Source organism: Alosa pseudoharengus, unplaced genomic scaffold, assembly GCF_046254945.1.
Source record: "Alosa pseudoharengus isolate Yale_2024_CS ecotype anadromous, Long Island Sound unplaced genomic scaffold, YU_APseudo_1.1 YU_APseudo_1.1_scf_24, whole genome shotgun sequence".
Taxonomy (NCBI): Eukaryota; Metazoa; Chordata; class Actinopteri; order Clupeiformes; family Clupeidae; genus Alosa; species Alosa pseudoharengus.
In genome coordinates, this window is record NW_027468689.1 from 3,373,541 (window position 1) to 3,390,538 (window position 16,998).

Here is a 16,998-nt window from a genome sequence, read left to right on the forward strand (position 1 = left end):
GTAAATGAGTGAAGTACACAGGAAGATTAAACTATAAATGTTTTAATAGAAAGAAATGTGCTTGAACTATTTACAAGTGCAAAATGAAACATCCAACAGTGCAATGTAGGCATATTATAGCCTAACTATTTACAAACATTAACTATTTACAAGTCCAAAATGAAACATCAGTGCAACAGTGTATTATAACTATTTACAAACATACAAAAAAGACCATCCATACCAAAAATAGAGCCCTATAACTGCAAAATATGCAGTGCTTAAAAATGTTTTTAAAAAATTGCAAAATTAAAAACAACAATATGATCAGTCCAGCTGCTGATAAGACGCAGACGGCCCGTTGTGTGACTCATCCATGTGGAAGCTGGGGAATGGTGGCGGAGGAGAGTGGTAGGACGCTGCAGCAGGTGCACGGTAGTGGCGTGGGGTGCTGTGCTCTGGTACAGGAGCTGGTATTCTTGCAATCATGTCCCGCATAAGGGAAGACTGCGACTGCATGTCCCTTTGGATACTTAGTCGGGTTGTTTCATAGGCAAACAAATCGGTGAAACACACAGGGGAATGTTATGGCCTGCAATTGCGAAAATACAAATTTACCTGGTTGGTTATCGGTGGCTGATTGTTGGCTTTCAGTGTTGGAATCGCTGGTGCTGGTGTCGGCGCCAGAACAGACACTGGGTGCTGGGGATGCAGGTGTCGCCTCCATGCTGCTCTGAAGAGCGACAGGGTTGGCCGAGTGGCTGCTCCCCCAAATCGCACAACAGAGGTGGAAATATGGCCAATCCAGTCTCCCCCTGCCACTTCTGCCGTTGTGGTCATTGACGCTGTTGAATTTTTTGCAGGCTTTTTAATTTGTTGGTGACCTGCATCTTGTCCCGTGCATAGCCGAGGTCGCGGAGTTTTCCGGCCAGTCTTTCCAATAGACCATCCTTTACTGTCCCGTTCATGTGGCGCCTCACCTCATCTTCTCCCCTAAGGGCAAGGAGCGTCCGGATTTCTTGGTCTCCCCAGTGTGCCATGTTTTCTTTCTCCTTGTTGTTGTTGTTCTTCTTCGTTCTGATCAGCTGTGTGTGTTTTTTAAATCTCCCGGTGGTGGGTTGCATAGCGTCACTAGACACCCCCGCCCACGTCCCCTTCCCACGCCCACGTTCCCCCTTTCCGCCTTGACCCATTCACACTGGTGGCGGAACGAAAAAACTCGGCAAAATGTCTAGGGGGCTTGGTAGTAAATTTGGCGAGACCCTTTGTCCCGCCGTTCCGCCTCGTGAAATGTGAAAGGGACACTCGTTCCGCGATTCTGGTACATAAAATCGCGGCAATTTTGCCAGTGTGAAAGGGCCTAGTGTCAGAGGAACATCTATGGCTTCTTTTCGAGTCGCCTCCTTGGCCAACGCATCCACCTTCTCATTCCATCTGATTCCCACATGTGCAGGTACCCATAAAAATGACACCTTCACTCCCTTTTTGCCTACATTATTGAGTGCCAATAGTATCTCATAAACAATATCCTGCCGCCCCTTTGACATTCCCTTCCCAAGGCTTTTGACTGCAGACACAGAGTCACTGCATATTAACACCTTCCTATCTCGTAGTTGATCCGCCCACTGCACAGCCATCAAGATGGCAAACAACTCAACTGTGAACACATGTAACAAATCAGACGTTCTTTTTGAGCCATGAACCTTCATTTTCGGAACAAAAAAGGCTGCTCCAGTAACCCCTGACTCCTGATCCTTCGACCCATCAGTGAATATTAAAACACAGTCAAGGTATCTTTCTTCTATATGACTGTGAAAACTATACACTAACTCCACTTCAGGATCATTTTCCTTAATTTCAAGTAATGTCAGGTCAATTTCTGGAACATGTAGCTGCTACACAGGAATCACAGGCCATATTACTGTTGAGCAAAAGGAACAATGTAGAACATTCATTTCTCGCGCCACAGATTCTCCAGTCCACCCAAAACTCGGCAAATCTGCCACCACACTCTCCCAGCTTGGCTCAATAACAGTTCTCACAGGATGATCGGGTCGCTGACCCATCAGATTCACCCAATAGTTGGCCTGCAACTGTCTTCTCCTTACCCCCAGAGGCATTTCCCCAGTGATCACTTGCAAAGCACAAACAGGAGAGGACCGCACAGCTCCAGTACATATTCTCAATGCAGTAGCCTGAACTACATCCAGCTTGGCCAGCACAGATGCTGCCGCAGAGGCATACACCAAACATCCATAGTCGATCCTCGTCCTGATCAAGTATATATATATCAATTTCAAAGAGGCCAAATCAGCACCCCACTCTTTCCCAACAAGACACCTCATTAAATTCAGAACAGTTTTACACTTGTCTACTACCCTGGAGATATGAATTCTCCACGTAAGTCTAGTGTCAAAAAACACACCCAGGAATTTAAAACAAGGCACCTTCTCCACAGGACAGTTGTACAGTTGCAGTTTCAGACTATCGCATACTTTCTTCCTCGTAAAAAACATTGCCTTCGTCTTCTCCACTGAAAATCTAAAGCCCCACTTCCTTCCCCAGTCCTCCACAGTTGTTAGAGCTTCCTAAACTCTCTTCAAAGTGTGTTTCACATTTCTCCCTCTTTTCCACAAACTACCATCATCAGCAAAGAGGGACCGTCCAATATCTGGCTGTATTTCAGAAAAAATATCATTAATCATTATATTGAATAGGAGGGGACTGACCACACTCCCCTGCGGAGTTCCATTTTCAACTAAGCAACGCCTTGATATATCCTTCCCTATCTTAACCTGGATGCTGCGGTTATTTAAAAATTCCTTTACCCAGTTGAAAAGGTTCCCCCCAATACCTAGCATATGCAACTTGATCAAGAGGCCCCCCACCCAGAGCATATCGTACGCTTTTTCAACGTCCAAAAATACAGCCACAACAATTTCTTTATGTATTTGAGCTTTTCTAATTTCATTCTCGAGACACAAAACAGAGTCGATTGTATTCCGACCCTTTCTAAACCCACTCTGATATCTAGACAACAACCCCTTTTCTTCAACAAAGTACATTAATCTTTCATTGACCAGTCTTTCCATCAGCTTACCTAACTGAGAGGTTAACGCTATCGGTCAGTAGTTTACAGGGTTAGAAGGATCTTTGCCAGGTTTTCTAATAGGTACAATGACCGCCTCTTTCCATCCTGGAGGAATGCATCCCTCCTCCCACACCCTATTATATAAATTCAAGATTGCCATCAATCCCTCATCGCTCAAATGTGATAACATTTTATAACACATTTCATCCTGTCCATTGGCTGAATTCCTGCACCTCTCCAACGCATTCTTAAGTTCCAACAACGTAAAGGGAACATTATATTTGTCCTGCAATTTCTCCTTCTTCTGAATAACCTCACCAAAAAGTGTCATTGTCTCCTCTCTACCTCTCCTTTCCTGATCTGAGAGATTATCAGAGCTATGGACCTTGCTCAAAGTCCTCACCATCATTTCTACCTTCTCAGCATCAGATACAGCCAGCAGGTCACCATCTGAAAGAATTGGATAGTCCCACCCCCTCCTATTACCCTCTATTTTCTTAATCATACCCCACACCTCAATAATATCCACACTATTACCTATTGTACTGCAGTAATCCCTCCAGTAAGACCTCTTACTTCGCCTGATGACCCTCCAGCTACCGCCTGTGCCTGCTTATATTCAATCATACGTTGAAAGTTATGTGTCCGTCTCAGCTGTCTAAACGCCCTTTTCCTGGCTCCCACAGCATTCTCACATTCCTTATTCCACCAAGGAACTGCATTTCTAGCCATCTTCCCTGCACTTTTTGGGATTGACTCCATGGCAGCCATATAAATCCTCCTGCACACCTCACCCTCATGCCCCTCCACATTATCCGTGCTTGTAACAGACCTAAGAAACAGGTCACTTAAATCCCTAAATCTTTCCCAATCTGCCTTTTCAAAAACCCACCTCCCAGCCCTCCCACCTGGCCTAAAGCTGACATCAATATCCAAAGTACATACAACCGGATAATGATCACTCCCAATACTGTCTCCATGAACTTCCCATTCACACCTTGACGCTAACCCACTAGATGAGAGAGTGGGATCCAGCACTAATTCATGCCCCGTTCTAACATCAAACCTTGTGCCCCTACCATCATTTAAACAAATTAAGTTCCTTTCACTCAGCAGCTCCTCAATCACCTGACCATTACTATCAGTGCTATTTCCTCCCCACAAAGTACTATGAGCATTAAAGTCTCCAGTCCAAACCACATTTCCCCTATCCTGTCCTTCAATTTCCACTAGCTCATCAAGATCTAACCGTTTGCAAGGGTTATAATAATTTATGATAACCATCCTCCTTGAACCCACCCATATTTCCACCACCACATATTCCTGTACCTGCCCAAGGCCCAAAACCCTATATGGTATTCCCCGTCTTACAAAGGTAGCGCAACCCCCTCCAATTCCCCCCATCCTATCCCTCCTAACAATTATGTAATCAAACAAAACAAGATCAAATCTAGGTTGAAGCCATGTTTCCTGAATACATATTACATCTGGTTTTACTGTCATATCCTCCACAACCTTTTTAAACTCTTGACCATTCATAAGCAGACTTCTTGCATTCCATTGTAAAATAATCATGAGAGCAAAGTATTCACCCTTGGCCTACACTCTCCTGGCTTGGAGGGATCATACAGAGACCATCCCTCACTTCCTCCCACTTTAGTCCCACCATTCCCAGATGCTGAACCGCTGCCTTTGTAATAATTTGGATCCTCTCAGTCTTCGACTTTACCTCTGCTGTCGCATTGATCACCCCCTGCGATAAACGTTACCAGGTCCATTTTCTCCCCCCAGCCATACTTCACACTCACAGGTTGAGCCACAGTACTCCCCGCCCCACCTCTAACCACTGGCAAATCTTTACCAGCAGGTCCGGCTTGGTCAACTCTACTCACCGCCTCTGCATAGGACACTTTATTTTTCCGCTTCACATTATGAATTTCAGTTTCTCTTTTCATAATCGCGCAACCCCAGTACGCTGCACTGTGTGCTCCTCCACAATTACAACACTTTGGGCTCGTTCCCTCACCACATTGTCCATACTCATGAACACATTTTGCACATGTTTGCACTCCTTTACACACCTTAGCAGCATGACCAAATTTCTGACATTTAAAACATCTCAAAGGTTTATGTATGAACTCCCTCACTCCGTATCTCATGTAACCCAAGTAGAGCTCAGTGGGAACTTCTCTAGTACTGAAATGAATCAAAATCGACTCTGTCTCCTTTTTCTCAGCTCCCCTAGTCAATCGTGTCGCACTCTCAACAGCCCTACATTTCTCTTTCAGATTCTTAACCAACTCACCCATCTGCATTGTCAGAGGAATTCCGTATATCACTCCTTTACTCCCTTCACTACCAACTCTCACCACTTTCACAACACATTGCAACCTGCCAGCCTTCACAACCTGCTCCTCAGACACACATCCAATCAACAAATTACCATCCTCCAACACTCTAGCATTTTGTATTATCCCAATCTGACTCTTGAGCACATTCGTCAATTTCATCGGATCCATATTTTTAACGCCACCATTTTCAAACCTCACAACCACAAAGTAATATTTCTCCCTGTCACTTTCACTGCCCTCTTCTCTAGACCTCTTCAATCTCCTCAACCGCCATTCCTGACTATCCACCTCTATACCCTCCATATCACTATCCTCTCCCTGCCTCCCCGCCATGGCAGAGAACTAAGAAGAGTATCGTATACCGGACCTATACAGGCCGTCGGCCAACACCCTCACAAAATTCTCCACTCACAGCCTAACCCTACTCTAATCAAATCATAGAACAAACAAAATCACAATCAAAAGAAAAACAAACAAGGCGCAATGAACGTGATTAAACGCGAACTTTCACAGGACAGTGTGCCGAACGTGCTCGAGAACTCGCGTCTCATCTACCGCTCAGCTCGGGAGCCTACATTCGGGGTCCCATGTCGTCGGATAGGGGCCCTGTTTGTCCGCCTGCCCAGCCCCTGCCGTTCAAACAGAATCCGTCATTGGTTTCAGATAAATGTAATCTGTGTGTAGCCTACTAGCCTACACAGGGTGCGAGTCTATAACAACTGGACTTGGCATTAAGAAAAATGATCTAAATTTAGGTCCTGCATGAATGCAGTCTGGTCCAGCGCATATAGGCTTACTTTTTGGGAGGGCAATTCCACGGAAAATGGACTTTTTGTCACATCCATAACGCCAGTGAAATGCCATGACATTTGTATGATGTGAATGATAACATCATTTTTTGTGCATTTTTTCTTATGTACATTTTTCAGCCAGAAATAGCAAATGCTCAAATTTCATGTAATCATTCACATCATACCATACCATCACATTTTATTGGCGTTATGGATGTTACAAAAAACATAATTTTCCATGGAATTGCCCGGGAGCATTCTTTGTCACTATAATTAGTGATATTAGTGATAAATTACACACTTCTATCCTACTTCAAAATAATTTTGAAGCGCAGCTGCATGGGCTATGTATAAGATTCTATCTGCATTCTGAGTAGTTCTGAGATATTGAACTTCAAAGTTTTAGAATTCTACAGGCCTAATTGATAAGTGGACCAAAGTCTCTTTAGATAGGCTATAGGCCTAATGTCCAAAAATGCATACAACTTGTAGCCTACGCCCTACCTCACCTTATGAAGTTGTCACAGAATAAGAAGAATATATCAATAAATCAATTTTGACAATATATTTTGAAAATATTTGACAATGATAGAACCTTATAATTCTAAGGGAACGATAGGCTATAGGCCTAGGGCCTATCTATGATAGCCTATGTGAACATTATTTCAGAGTTAATATTAACCCGGAAACTAAGTCGACGACGAGGCAATATTATTGCTGTAGCCCTGCTGTTGCGTTGTAAAAGCACTGTCAGAGAATGTCTAATAAGGGCTCTGGCACTGTCTATGTGTAAAACGGACACGCGCGCGCGTGCGCGCACCCAAACACACACACTACACTCGTGTGATTGGCTGTTAGTCCTAGCAGTCATTGGGCCACCATTTCCGCTTTTCAGCAAGTTGATAACCTCATAGGACACGGGAGAAGTAGGAAGTCATTTACGAACAGTGTGGTCCTCTCGCTTATCGCCTTTTCGCAAACCAGGTTCTTATCAAGTTAAACTTCTTTCAACAGCGGAGTGATGGCTTACCCCGGATACGGTGGCGTAAGTAGTGCTGCTATCAGAATCATTCTTATGACCGTAATATTGACAACAGAGCTACTGATAGGCTACGCTTTTCCGCATAGGGTATAATGTAACTTTTTCCTAGTGGGTGGAGTGGAGTGGAGGGTGAGGGGAAGCCAAAGATTGTTAAGGCGGAGCTCTGCCTTAACAATATTTGGTCAAGCTATAACGTGAGATTAGTGATTAAGACAGATTTGATCGTGCCTTGCGAACAGTATTGATAGGATAGGTGCTGAGTCGGGGTGACGCAGCGGAACGTTAAGCATCCATCTGATTTAATAGAATAGGGCGGGGCGTTGCGGTAAAGACCCTATATGCTCCGCACGCAAAGGCCAGAACTTTCAGCTCAGTAGGATGTGGTGGCAGGTGTCAAATGGTGGTGTGTTATCTTTTCTGCTCTCCTTTCAAAACGTTACACATCTACGCCTACATGCATCAGGTTATTCTATCATTACCTGTAGCACTTTAATTGGGTTTGCAATAGATTAGGCTACTTATGTTTGTTGCCTGTTGCATAACCGCTTTTGTTAGTGAAGCAACCCTGTGTATTGTAGCCTAACTATGTTAAACATAGTAAGTCATGCCAGTAGGAAACCACCTTTTTTTCTTGTTTGTTTTGAAATAAGATATGTCAGTGTGACTAGGGCTGAGGACATGCTGGGCTTTTCAAATTTGACTCTTCCCTGCCCTGCCCATAATGGCTAAAGGTTTGAGGTTTGCTTCTGGGCTTACGTTGAGGTCTGAGTATGTAAAGGTGTTTCGCCTGGTGCGCCCAATAGATGAAGGAGTGGAATAAAGGAATCCACACTCAGGGCCTGACGCTTAGTGTAGTATTGGTCCTACAATTCATTTGAAACGATGAACAAGGCTTCCCAGCTATGGTTCCCAGAACGTTCTGGTTGCGGGAACGTTAGGTTCCCTGAAGGTTAGGTTTTGATTCCCATGGAAAGTTTTCTTACATCAAAGTTTTTGGTTACATCAAACGTTCCCTAAACGTTGCAATCTGGGAACTTTTAGGGAACGTTCCCCTAACATTGCAAACTCTGCATACCAATTTTAGTATTACTTAAACTAACTGCATGAGCAGGAATTAATTATATATTAGCAGGAATGAATGAACAGGCAAACTTGATGGGATTTATAACTTTAATATACAATATTAAATTAACAAAATACAAAAAAATCTAAAATGCTTAAAAATATATATAAGAACGACAAAGACTGGGATACAAATGTTTCGGGCCTATCTTCAGTGTTCTTAGAACTGAGAAACATTTTGATCTCAAACATATTGAACACACTTTTAAAAATACTGTGATAATACCAAAAAACGTGATAATTTTGGTCACTATAACCGTAAGGTTAAATTTTCATACCGTTACATCCCTAGAGAAAAACAAGCCTAGGCATTTATTCAATGGAAAACCTTGCAGACTTAACAAAAGCATCTGTGGGAATGTTGTGGAGTAAATTAACAAGTGTGTAACTAAGGCTCCTTTAAGGTGTGTGGTGTTGAGCGAGACCAACACCCAGATAGTGTGAGTCTGTTATGTAATCCCTCTCTCTTTGTCTCTCTCTCTCTCTTTTCTCTCTTTCTCTCCCTCCCTCTCTCTGTCTTTCTCTCTCTCTCTCTCTCTCTCTCTCTCTCTCTCTCTCTCTCTCTCACCAGTATGGAGGTCAGATGCCAGGTATGCCCCCCCAAGGGATGCCCCATCACGGGATGCCCCACCAAGGGATGCCCCACCAAGGGATGCCCCCCCAAGGGATGCCACACCAAGGGATGCCACACCAAGGGATGCCTATGGGTGGTGCCCCAGGAGCAGGATACCCCCCCCAGCCAGGGGCTTACCCAGGCACCTTTGGCGCTCCTCCTCCCGCTCAGGACCCAATGTGGGGCTACTTCACGGCCATCGCAGGGCAGGTGAGTGGGGAGACGTTGGGTGCAGGGTAGTGCAGCAGAAGTGTCCTTGTTTCTAAAGGTTGTGATTGGCTGGATCTCAGCCATTGTGACATCAGCCAACAGGAAGCAAACAGGAAGCCAGGAAGCTATCTCAATTGTAACTCACCGTTCAACTCCCAACATGTTCACCTTCATGAAAAACTCAGACATAGTTCCCACGGGTCATGGAATTTCTGGAATTTCTGAAAAGTCTATTCCAGACATGGAAAGTCAGGGAATTTGATCATTGTTGGCGCAAAGTCAGGGAATATCAGAGAATTTTGTAGCAGTTTCAAATCTACTTGCTAAAATACATTAATACCAATATATTAATACTTCATATCATATTTCCAGGCAGCATTAGTGTTTATTGGATTAATTATTAGCTTTTTACGTTACTGGCTGCTTGAGTGGTTGTGGTTTGCCCTACTTTGTTTTTTCAATGCTTCCTGCTGCTCTGAAAGATTTGGTCTGTGAAGTAATTTCAATGTAACATTCATTATACAGCATGTCATGGAAATGCAGGGTTTTTAGTTGGGGAAAGTTAGAGAAAAGTCATGGATCTGCTCGATCCAATTCTAGGGAGTTTTTCCTCTCCTCTGTTACCCATGGTTCTTCTTTTCTCTGAATGTCTAACACCCTGTAAAGCGCCATGAGACATGTGTAATGTTTTGACGCTCTATAAGTACAATTAAATTGAAATTGAAATAGAGAAAAGTCAAGGGCAAACAGAAAGCTGTTTGCAAACATTTGTGAATGTTGCGAATTTGAACACACCCCTGGTCAAGACCTTCACGTGCCTTCAGTGCGCTGCGGAAGCAGTCAGGCATTAGCACTTGCTGTCTGAATTATTAGCAGGGAAGTTGCACTTCATCATACACTTCACTGTTCACTCCTAATGACCTTTGACCCTAAATCAGTTATGATGTCATATTCTCTCTCAGGATGGTGAAGTCGATGCTGAGGAACTTCAAAGATGCCTGACACAGAGTGGCTTCAGTGGCTCCTACACACGTAAGTGTGTGTGTGTGTGTGTGTGTGTGTGTGTGTGTGTGTGTGTGTGTGTGTGTGTGTGTGTGTGTGTGTGTGTGTGTGTGTGTGTGTGTGTGTGTGTGTGTGTGTGTGTGTGTGTGTGTGTGTGTGTGTGTGTGTGTGTGTGTGTGTGTGTGTGTGTGTCATTACCTTTACTGTGGACCAAAAACACAACATTGCAACTGTGTGATGTAGAGTATGGCATGTTGAGACAGAGGAAACTGAGGTTGTGTGTTAAAATATCAGATGCAGCTTGTTAACATTGAGTATGTGATGGTTGTGCAACATTGACATCTTCTGTCCCTATCTCTCTCTCTCTTCTGTCCCCCTCTCTTTCCCTCTTTCTCTCCCCCCTTCTTTCCCTTTCTCTCTCTCTCTCTCTCTCTCTCTCTCTCTCCCTCTTCTGTCCCTCTCTCCTTCCCTCTCTCTCTCTCTCTCTCTCTCTTTTCTCCCTCTCTCTTCCTCTGCTCCTCCACAGCCTTCAGCTTAGAGACGTGCAGAATCATGATCGCCATGCTGGATGTATCCTTCTGGATTCAGCCTGTCTGCTGTAACTAATTGCTGCTGTTACAGGAGCACCAAACCACAGAAAAAACTAAATCCAGCACACTGCACTTCTCTGCTGAACTAGTTTATTGATCTTCCCACCTAAACCTATTTTAAACTTTGCATCTAAACTTATCTTAAAATTTGCACCTAAACCTGTTTTGAACGTGGCATGGAAACCTTTTTTGTGTGATCTGAGCTGGTTAGATGTGTGACATTCAACTGCCCCTGCTTCATTGGTTAAGTGATGGAGGCTAACTTGTTTGTTGATGTATTTGTGAAACATAAACGCAAGTTATACCGAGTAACTACCGAATAACAGCACTATAATTTTTCTGACCATACTACCAATAGCTAGCCATACATTTTCTGACCATACTACCAGTAGCTAGTAGCTACGGTAGTTAGCCACAATGATAGCATTAGCTAATGCTTTATACAAATCTATCCTCCACTTCCCCTTTTAAACAGATATTATGACTGTTTATTATAAACGGGTCTTTCCAATGTATTTCTACATCACTTACTATTCTCTAGCTGAGTCACGGTTGCAGTGCGGTTTGAGCCGTGCTTTAGATGCGGATATGATTGAGGTAGTGTGGCTGCGATAACCTGTTAACATGGGCACCAAAATTAAAATCAATACGCAACGGCTACTACATGCTACTACATGAGTTCCCCCTCAACAAACACAGGGGCAGAAGCTCAAAAATAGGGGAAGCTGACATGAAATGAGATTACTTATTGCATTAGTAGTATTAAGCTGCTGTATTGTCCTTTGTGGACTAAAGCTACTCAGGTTCCCTAAACCCAGTTTAGACATGCTAAGATTTTTTAGACATGACCAACAGTCGTCACATCACTTTCAGTCAGTTCAAATGGCGGAGTTGAAAAGACTGGATATTTGACAGTCCACTTTCCTGTGTTACTTCTCTGTGAGTTTTGAACTAAATCTATCCCGGGCGTGGATCTGCCTTGCTGTTTTATCACAAGTCTCTCATAAGGAAGAATATCAAATGGTTTAAAAATCAGATAGGCTAAACAATACTAGCGTTGTTTAGGTGTGTGTGTGTGTGCGTGTGCGCTTGTGCATGTGTGTGTATGTGTATGTGTGCTTGCGTGTTTGTGCGTGTGTGTGTGTGTTTGTGCATGTGTGTTTGTGCCTTAACCAATAGTGCAGCGGGACATGACGGGTAAGATGGGCTTCACTGAGTTCAAGGAGCTCTTCATGGCACTGAACGGGTGGAAGCAGAACTTCATGACATACGACCAGGACCGCAGCGGTACCGTCGAACCACACGAGATGCAACAAGCCATCGGAGCCATGGGTGAGTCCGACATGACACGGAGAACAAACACACACACACACACACACACACACACACACATACATTATACATTGTGTATACATTATACATTATTCTCCATTCCACAGTATAATGTAACATTGATAGGCACTTTGTGTGTGCGTGTGTTAATTAAACTGATTATGCTTCTTTTTATGAAGATTCCAAGATCAGTCATTAGGCTCTGCATATGTATTTCGCCATAGTGTGAGTGTGTGTGTAAACTGTTTTTGTGTGTGTGTGTATTAATTGTTTGTTGTTGTTTCTCTGGTCACTGCAGGCTACAGGGTCAGTCCCCAGGCTCTGAATGCCATAGTCAAGCGCTACAGTAAAGGAGGACGCATCTTCTTTGACGACTATGTGGCCTGTTGTGTCAAACTTAGGGCACTGACCGGTAGGATCACACACACACAGACACACACGCACACACGCACGCACACACATACATACACACACACACACACATATACACACACACACACACACACACACACACATAAACACACACATGCACACACACACACACACACACACACACACATAAACACACACATGCACACACACACATACACACACACACACACACACACACACATAAACACATAAACACATAAACACACACATGCACACACACACACACATAAACACACACATGCACACACACACACACACACATAAACACACACACACACACACACACACACACACACACACACACACACACACACCATGCATGTAAGTGATTTTATGTCACAGCAGGACGCACGGGTCAGGGATGCTGCGGGTCCAGTGTCTCAAGCTGACTTGTGACCAGTCTCTTGGGCCCCTATCTTAGCGATCTAAAACGCATGGAGCAATTCCATGGAAAATGTACTTTTTGTCACATCCATAACGCCAGTGAAATGTCTTGGCATTTGTATGATGTGAATGACAACATTCATTTTTTGTGCATTTTTTTCTCATGTACATTCTTAAGCCAAAAATTACAAATGCTCAAATGTCATGTAATCATTCACATCATCCCATCCCATCCCACATCCCATCCCATCACCATCCCATCACATTTTATTGGTGTTGATGTTACAAATAACGTCATTTTCCATGGAATTGCCTCATGGTCACTGTCGATTAGCTTAGGGGTTTGTCCAGTCCACATTGGGGGTAGTTTTGTTATCAAACGTCAGGCGCCTGGCGCAAAAAGGTTGGTCTTATGTTTCTTAATCAGTCATGGGTGTGTGTTGGGCGTAACATCCTTTTAACCAATGAGAATGACATCTCTCATTCCCTTTAATAGCAAGCAGCGCAACTTCAAACTTCAACTTCAGCGCATCAGTATTTTGATAGTCAGCGGCGCATTTGAAGGAATCTGCTTGCATGCGAGAGTCTATGGAACAGGTATTCCACTTAACCATGCATTACTGAAACCTAGCAGTATAGCCTACACGCATCTGCACTCGTCTATTACATGCATTGGCAAAGTGAAACTAACTTCTCGGTGGTGTCATAGTGGTGGTGACGAAACAGTTCTACACAGTTAATTACTTTCACTATTGACTGACAATGGGTCACCATCGAAAGCATAGCCTGCAAAAAGCAACACTTACCCCAATAATGTTCGAATGACTGAATAAAAAACCTAAGGACATTTATCCTGCAGAGGAGTTGCTGCTTACATCTCATGATGGTGCGTCTTCAGTTGTGCTTCATATGCGCCTTTCGCTATAGACCAGGTTTTTCTTGGTCAGTGGCGTAATGCGTTTTAGATGGTGTAAAATAGTGATTTTTAGATAAAGCGCCAGACCACACTTTAGGTTGTTAATTGCCACATCCCTGGGCGCATTGTTCAATAAAAGAGACGTGCATGGCCTGTCAACTCCTAATTGTACTTTATGTTTGAATTCTTCTGTGGGGACAGTTTTGCATATGTTCTGGGAATGTGCTAAAGTGAACACTTTATGGACTCATGTGACGTTATGGGGAAAATACTCTGGACTACCATAGTCCCAGATCCATGTTTATGTCTGTTAAATGATGACACCACTTTGAACTTTAAAAGTAATATGAGAATCCTGTTTTGTGGCTTTACAGCAGCGAAAAAAACAATTCTAGAATATTGGTTTTGCTTAGAGATAAATGTACTGAAACACTGGTTGTTGAATATGCAATATATGGCTAATTGGATGGGCCCATCTTCTCTTTTGTCTTTTATGTGACTTGTATTAAGTGGTGTACAGCTGTTTTCCTTGGTTTTGACTTTTGCTTTTACTGTGGTGACGGTCAGTGTTTGTGTGTTAGTGTAGTTTTGTTTATGTTGTGCATGGCAAAATATTTAAATGTAAGAATATGCTTTGCGCGTGGTCAAAATAGGGCCCTTGGCCTCTGATTGGTTGACTTGTGTCTAGACTCTTGGTCTCTTATGTAGCTGACTTGTGTTTTGATAAGGACTGCACGATTTGGGGAATTTTTTCTGATGGACATTGTGATTATGATTTGATTTACAATATCATTTTTGAAAGTCAAGCTTTAGTTCAAGATGGCAAATTTCTATAAGTTGTGCCATACCTTATTGGTGAGCATGCCTAGTGCATGAGAAGCACAGCACTCCTGTTAGGTGAGCGTCACTATTTGTCACACAATGACATGACATGATGACATGAATATAAAAATCATAAATGTGAAGATTAAGAAAGATGAACCAATGGGACAGAGTTGTGAGCTGCACGTTTAATTGCATCCTTTGTGATTAGCTAAATGCATTAGTTCACATTGCAGTTTTGAATAAAAATGGATTATTTGTGCAAACCTAGTTCAGACTCTGTTTCCTGTTTCCTGTTCCCGCTTCACAGACAGCTTCCAGCGGAGAGACACCAGGCAGCAGGGCTCCATCATGTTCCAGTATGATGACGTAAGCAAGCCAAAGAAACACAAAGACTTTGTACTTACTTCAAAATACTTAAATACTTACTTACTGAAGTTCTTACTTAAAAATACTTAAAAAAACGTAATATACTTAAAATACGTAATACTTACTTAAACTTACTTTCCCTTCCCCTCCTCTAAATCTGTTCATCCAAACATGCTCTTCCTCCTCTGTTTTTCTCTCTGCAGTTCATCCTGTGCACCATGGCCATCTGAGGACCTCCCTGCGGACCTCACAACACAGCCAAGCGGACATCAGAGAAGATGAGGGAGAGATAGGAAGAGAGAGAAGAGAAGAAGAGAGGAATGGAGAGAGAAGGATAGAGGGAGAGGGAGAAAAGGGTGATGGATGCGTGTATAGACTGATCTATGCATCACTGGTAAAAGAGATATATGCAGCTAACGATAAAGAATAAGGTGATATAATAAAAGATGTAGTATCTATATGGCTCTTCTGGGACCATTAAAGGGTTGTTAGACAGATGAGAGATGACGGTGTCAGTGATGACCAGTAAGCCTTTAAATCACACACCTCGGAACTATTGCCAGTTAAAGCAGTTAAACCATCAACTTCAGGGGAGGTATATCAAGTGCATGAACTAAACCACATACTTGGAATACCCCCCAGGACCTAAAAATGAAAACATGACTAGACTACACAATTTTATTAATAATAAACTAATACATTTCTATGACGTTTAACCTCTAATATAGTTAGTCATATTGAAGACTGAGGCCATATGGAAGATGTTATAATTGAAGATATTTTGACAGACATGAACAAACAACTTCAATATGAACCATGCAGTTGATTGTGTTATGTTTGGGCTATTGCATGCTAGTAAAACTGTCTGGTCTTATGTTATCAGAAGGGTTGGAAGTCCCAGATCACACCCTGACCTTAACTTTAAGCATCTTAGGACATTTAAACTTTTGGTAAATTGTATTACTGTACCAGCCATCACTTAAACAGTTGCCTCAAAAATTACAAGAAGACAAGGGAACAGTTTTGTGCCAACACACAGTCTCTCACATCATTTATTTTTTTATGATTTGAATACACACTTGTTATTCATTATATATATGCTATGTTTGTAACCACTCCTAAACAGCCACTGATGTCTCTGAAGAGCCTCCAATATGACTGTGTTATCTTCCAATAAACGTTTTATTCATTTACTCTTCTGTGGTCCTGGCTTCTCTCCGGCAGCACCTCATTTGGATCTCATCGTGCGTTCCATTTGTACATGCTGACGTTCCATTTGTACATGCTGACGTTCCATTTGTGCGTTCCATTTGTACATGCTGAAGGCTTGTGATAACTTGTAACTTGTGAAATTATGTAACTTCCTTGTCGAACTAAACTGGGGGTCCTTTGCTGGAACGAGATCGCTTCTCATCAGACGAGTTTAGGGGGGAGTGCCGTTGTGTAATTTTGCGTAACTTCCTGTTTTTCGGACAACTTACATGCTCGTAAGACGAGCACGTTGGACGAATGGATCGCACCATTAGTGCCCATGGGGACAGGCTTGATTCCAGCCCCATCCCACCCCAACGCTCTCCCACTTGCTTCCTGTCTCTCTACATAAAGGCATAACCCCCAAAAAATCTACATGAAGGCATAACCCCCCAAAAATTATACGCATTATTAACTAAATATATAAGTCGGTACATAAGTCTGTTTCTGTGCACCTGGCTTCATGTTCATGTTTGGATAAAAGCTAAATGAATAAATGTGAACATAATGTTTCTCTGTCTCAAAGACCACAAGCAGAGCCAAGACTTCAAGAGTTCACATTTCCTTTATTTGATTAAAAAAAGAGGAAAACATTCTTTACAAAAACAGCAGAAAAAGTCAGGAATCTGCAGGTCTGGGGCAGAGTGGAGTGGAGCGGAGCAAAGCAGCGTCAAGGTGGCGGAGGAGGAAGCAGAAACACG

The 16,998-nt window shown here is 43.0% G+C and overlaps 1 protein-coding gene across 1 annotated transcript; it reads left to right on the plus strand.

The window, feature by feature from the left end:
- The first annotated feature begins 7,106 nt into the window (after positions 1-7,106).
- LOC143142140 (sorcin-like) lies at positions 7,107-16,239 on the plus strand. Its single transcript, XM_076302858.1, has 8 exons — positions 7,107-7,257; positions 8,948-9,199; positions 10,162-10,231; positions 10,728-10,771; positions 11,976-12,123; positions 12,422-12,535; positions 14,988-15,046; positions 15,250-16,239. Exons 1-8 carry the CDS (start codon positions 7,234-7,236, stop codon positions 15,274-15,276), a joined length of 738 nt encoding a protein of 245 aa, XP_076158973.1. The 5' UTR covers positions 7,107-7,233; the 3' UTR covers positions 15,277-16,239.
- The last annotated feature ends 759 nt before the right edge of the window (positions 16,240-16,998 follow it).

Coding starts and splice junctions, on each gene's coding strand:
- LOC143142140 (XM_076302858.1), top strand. CDS start 7,234: ATGGCTTACCCCGGATACGGTGGC. Junction 12,124..12,421: donor ACAAGCCATCGGAGCCATGG/GTGAGTCCGACA, acceptor TGGTCACTGCAG/GCTACAGGGTCAGTCCCCAG. Junction 12,536..14,987: donor CAAACTTAGGGCACTGACCG/GTAGGATCACAC, acceptor CCCGCTTCACAG/ACAGCTTCCAGCGGAGAGAC.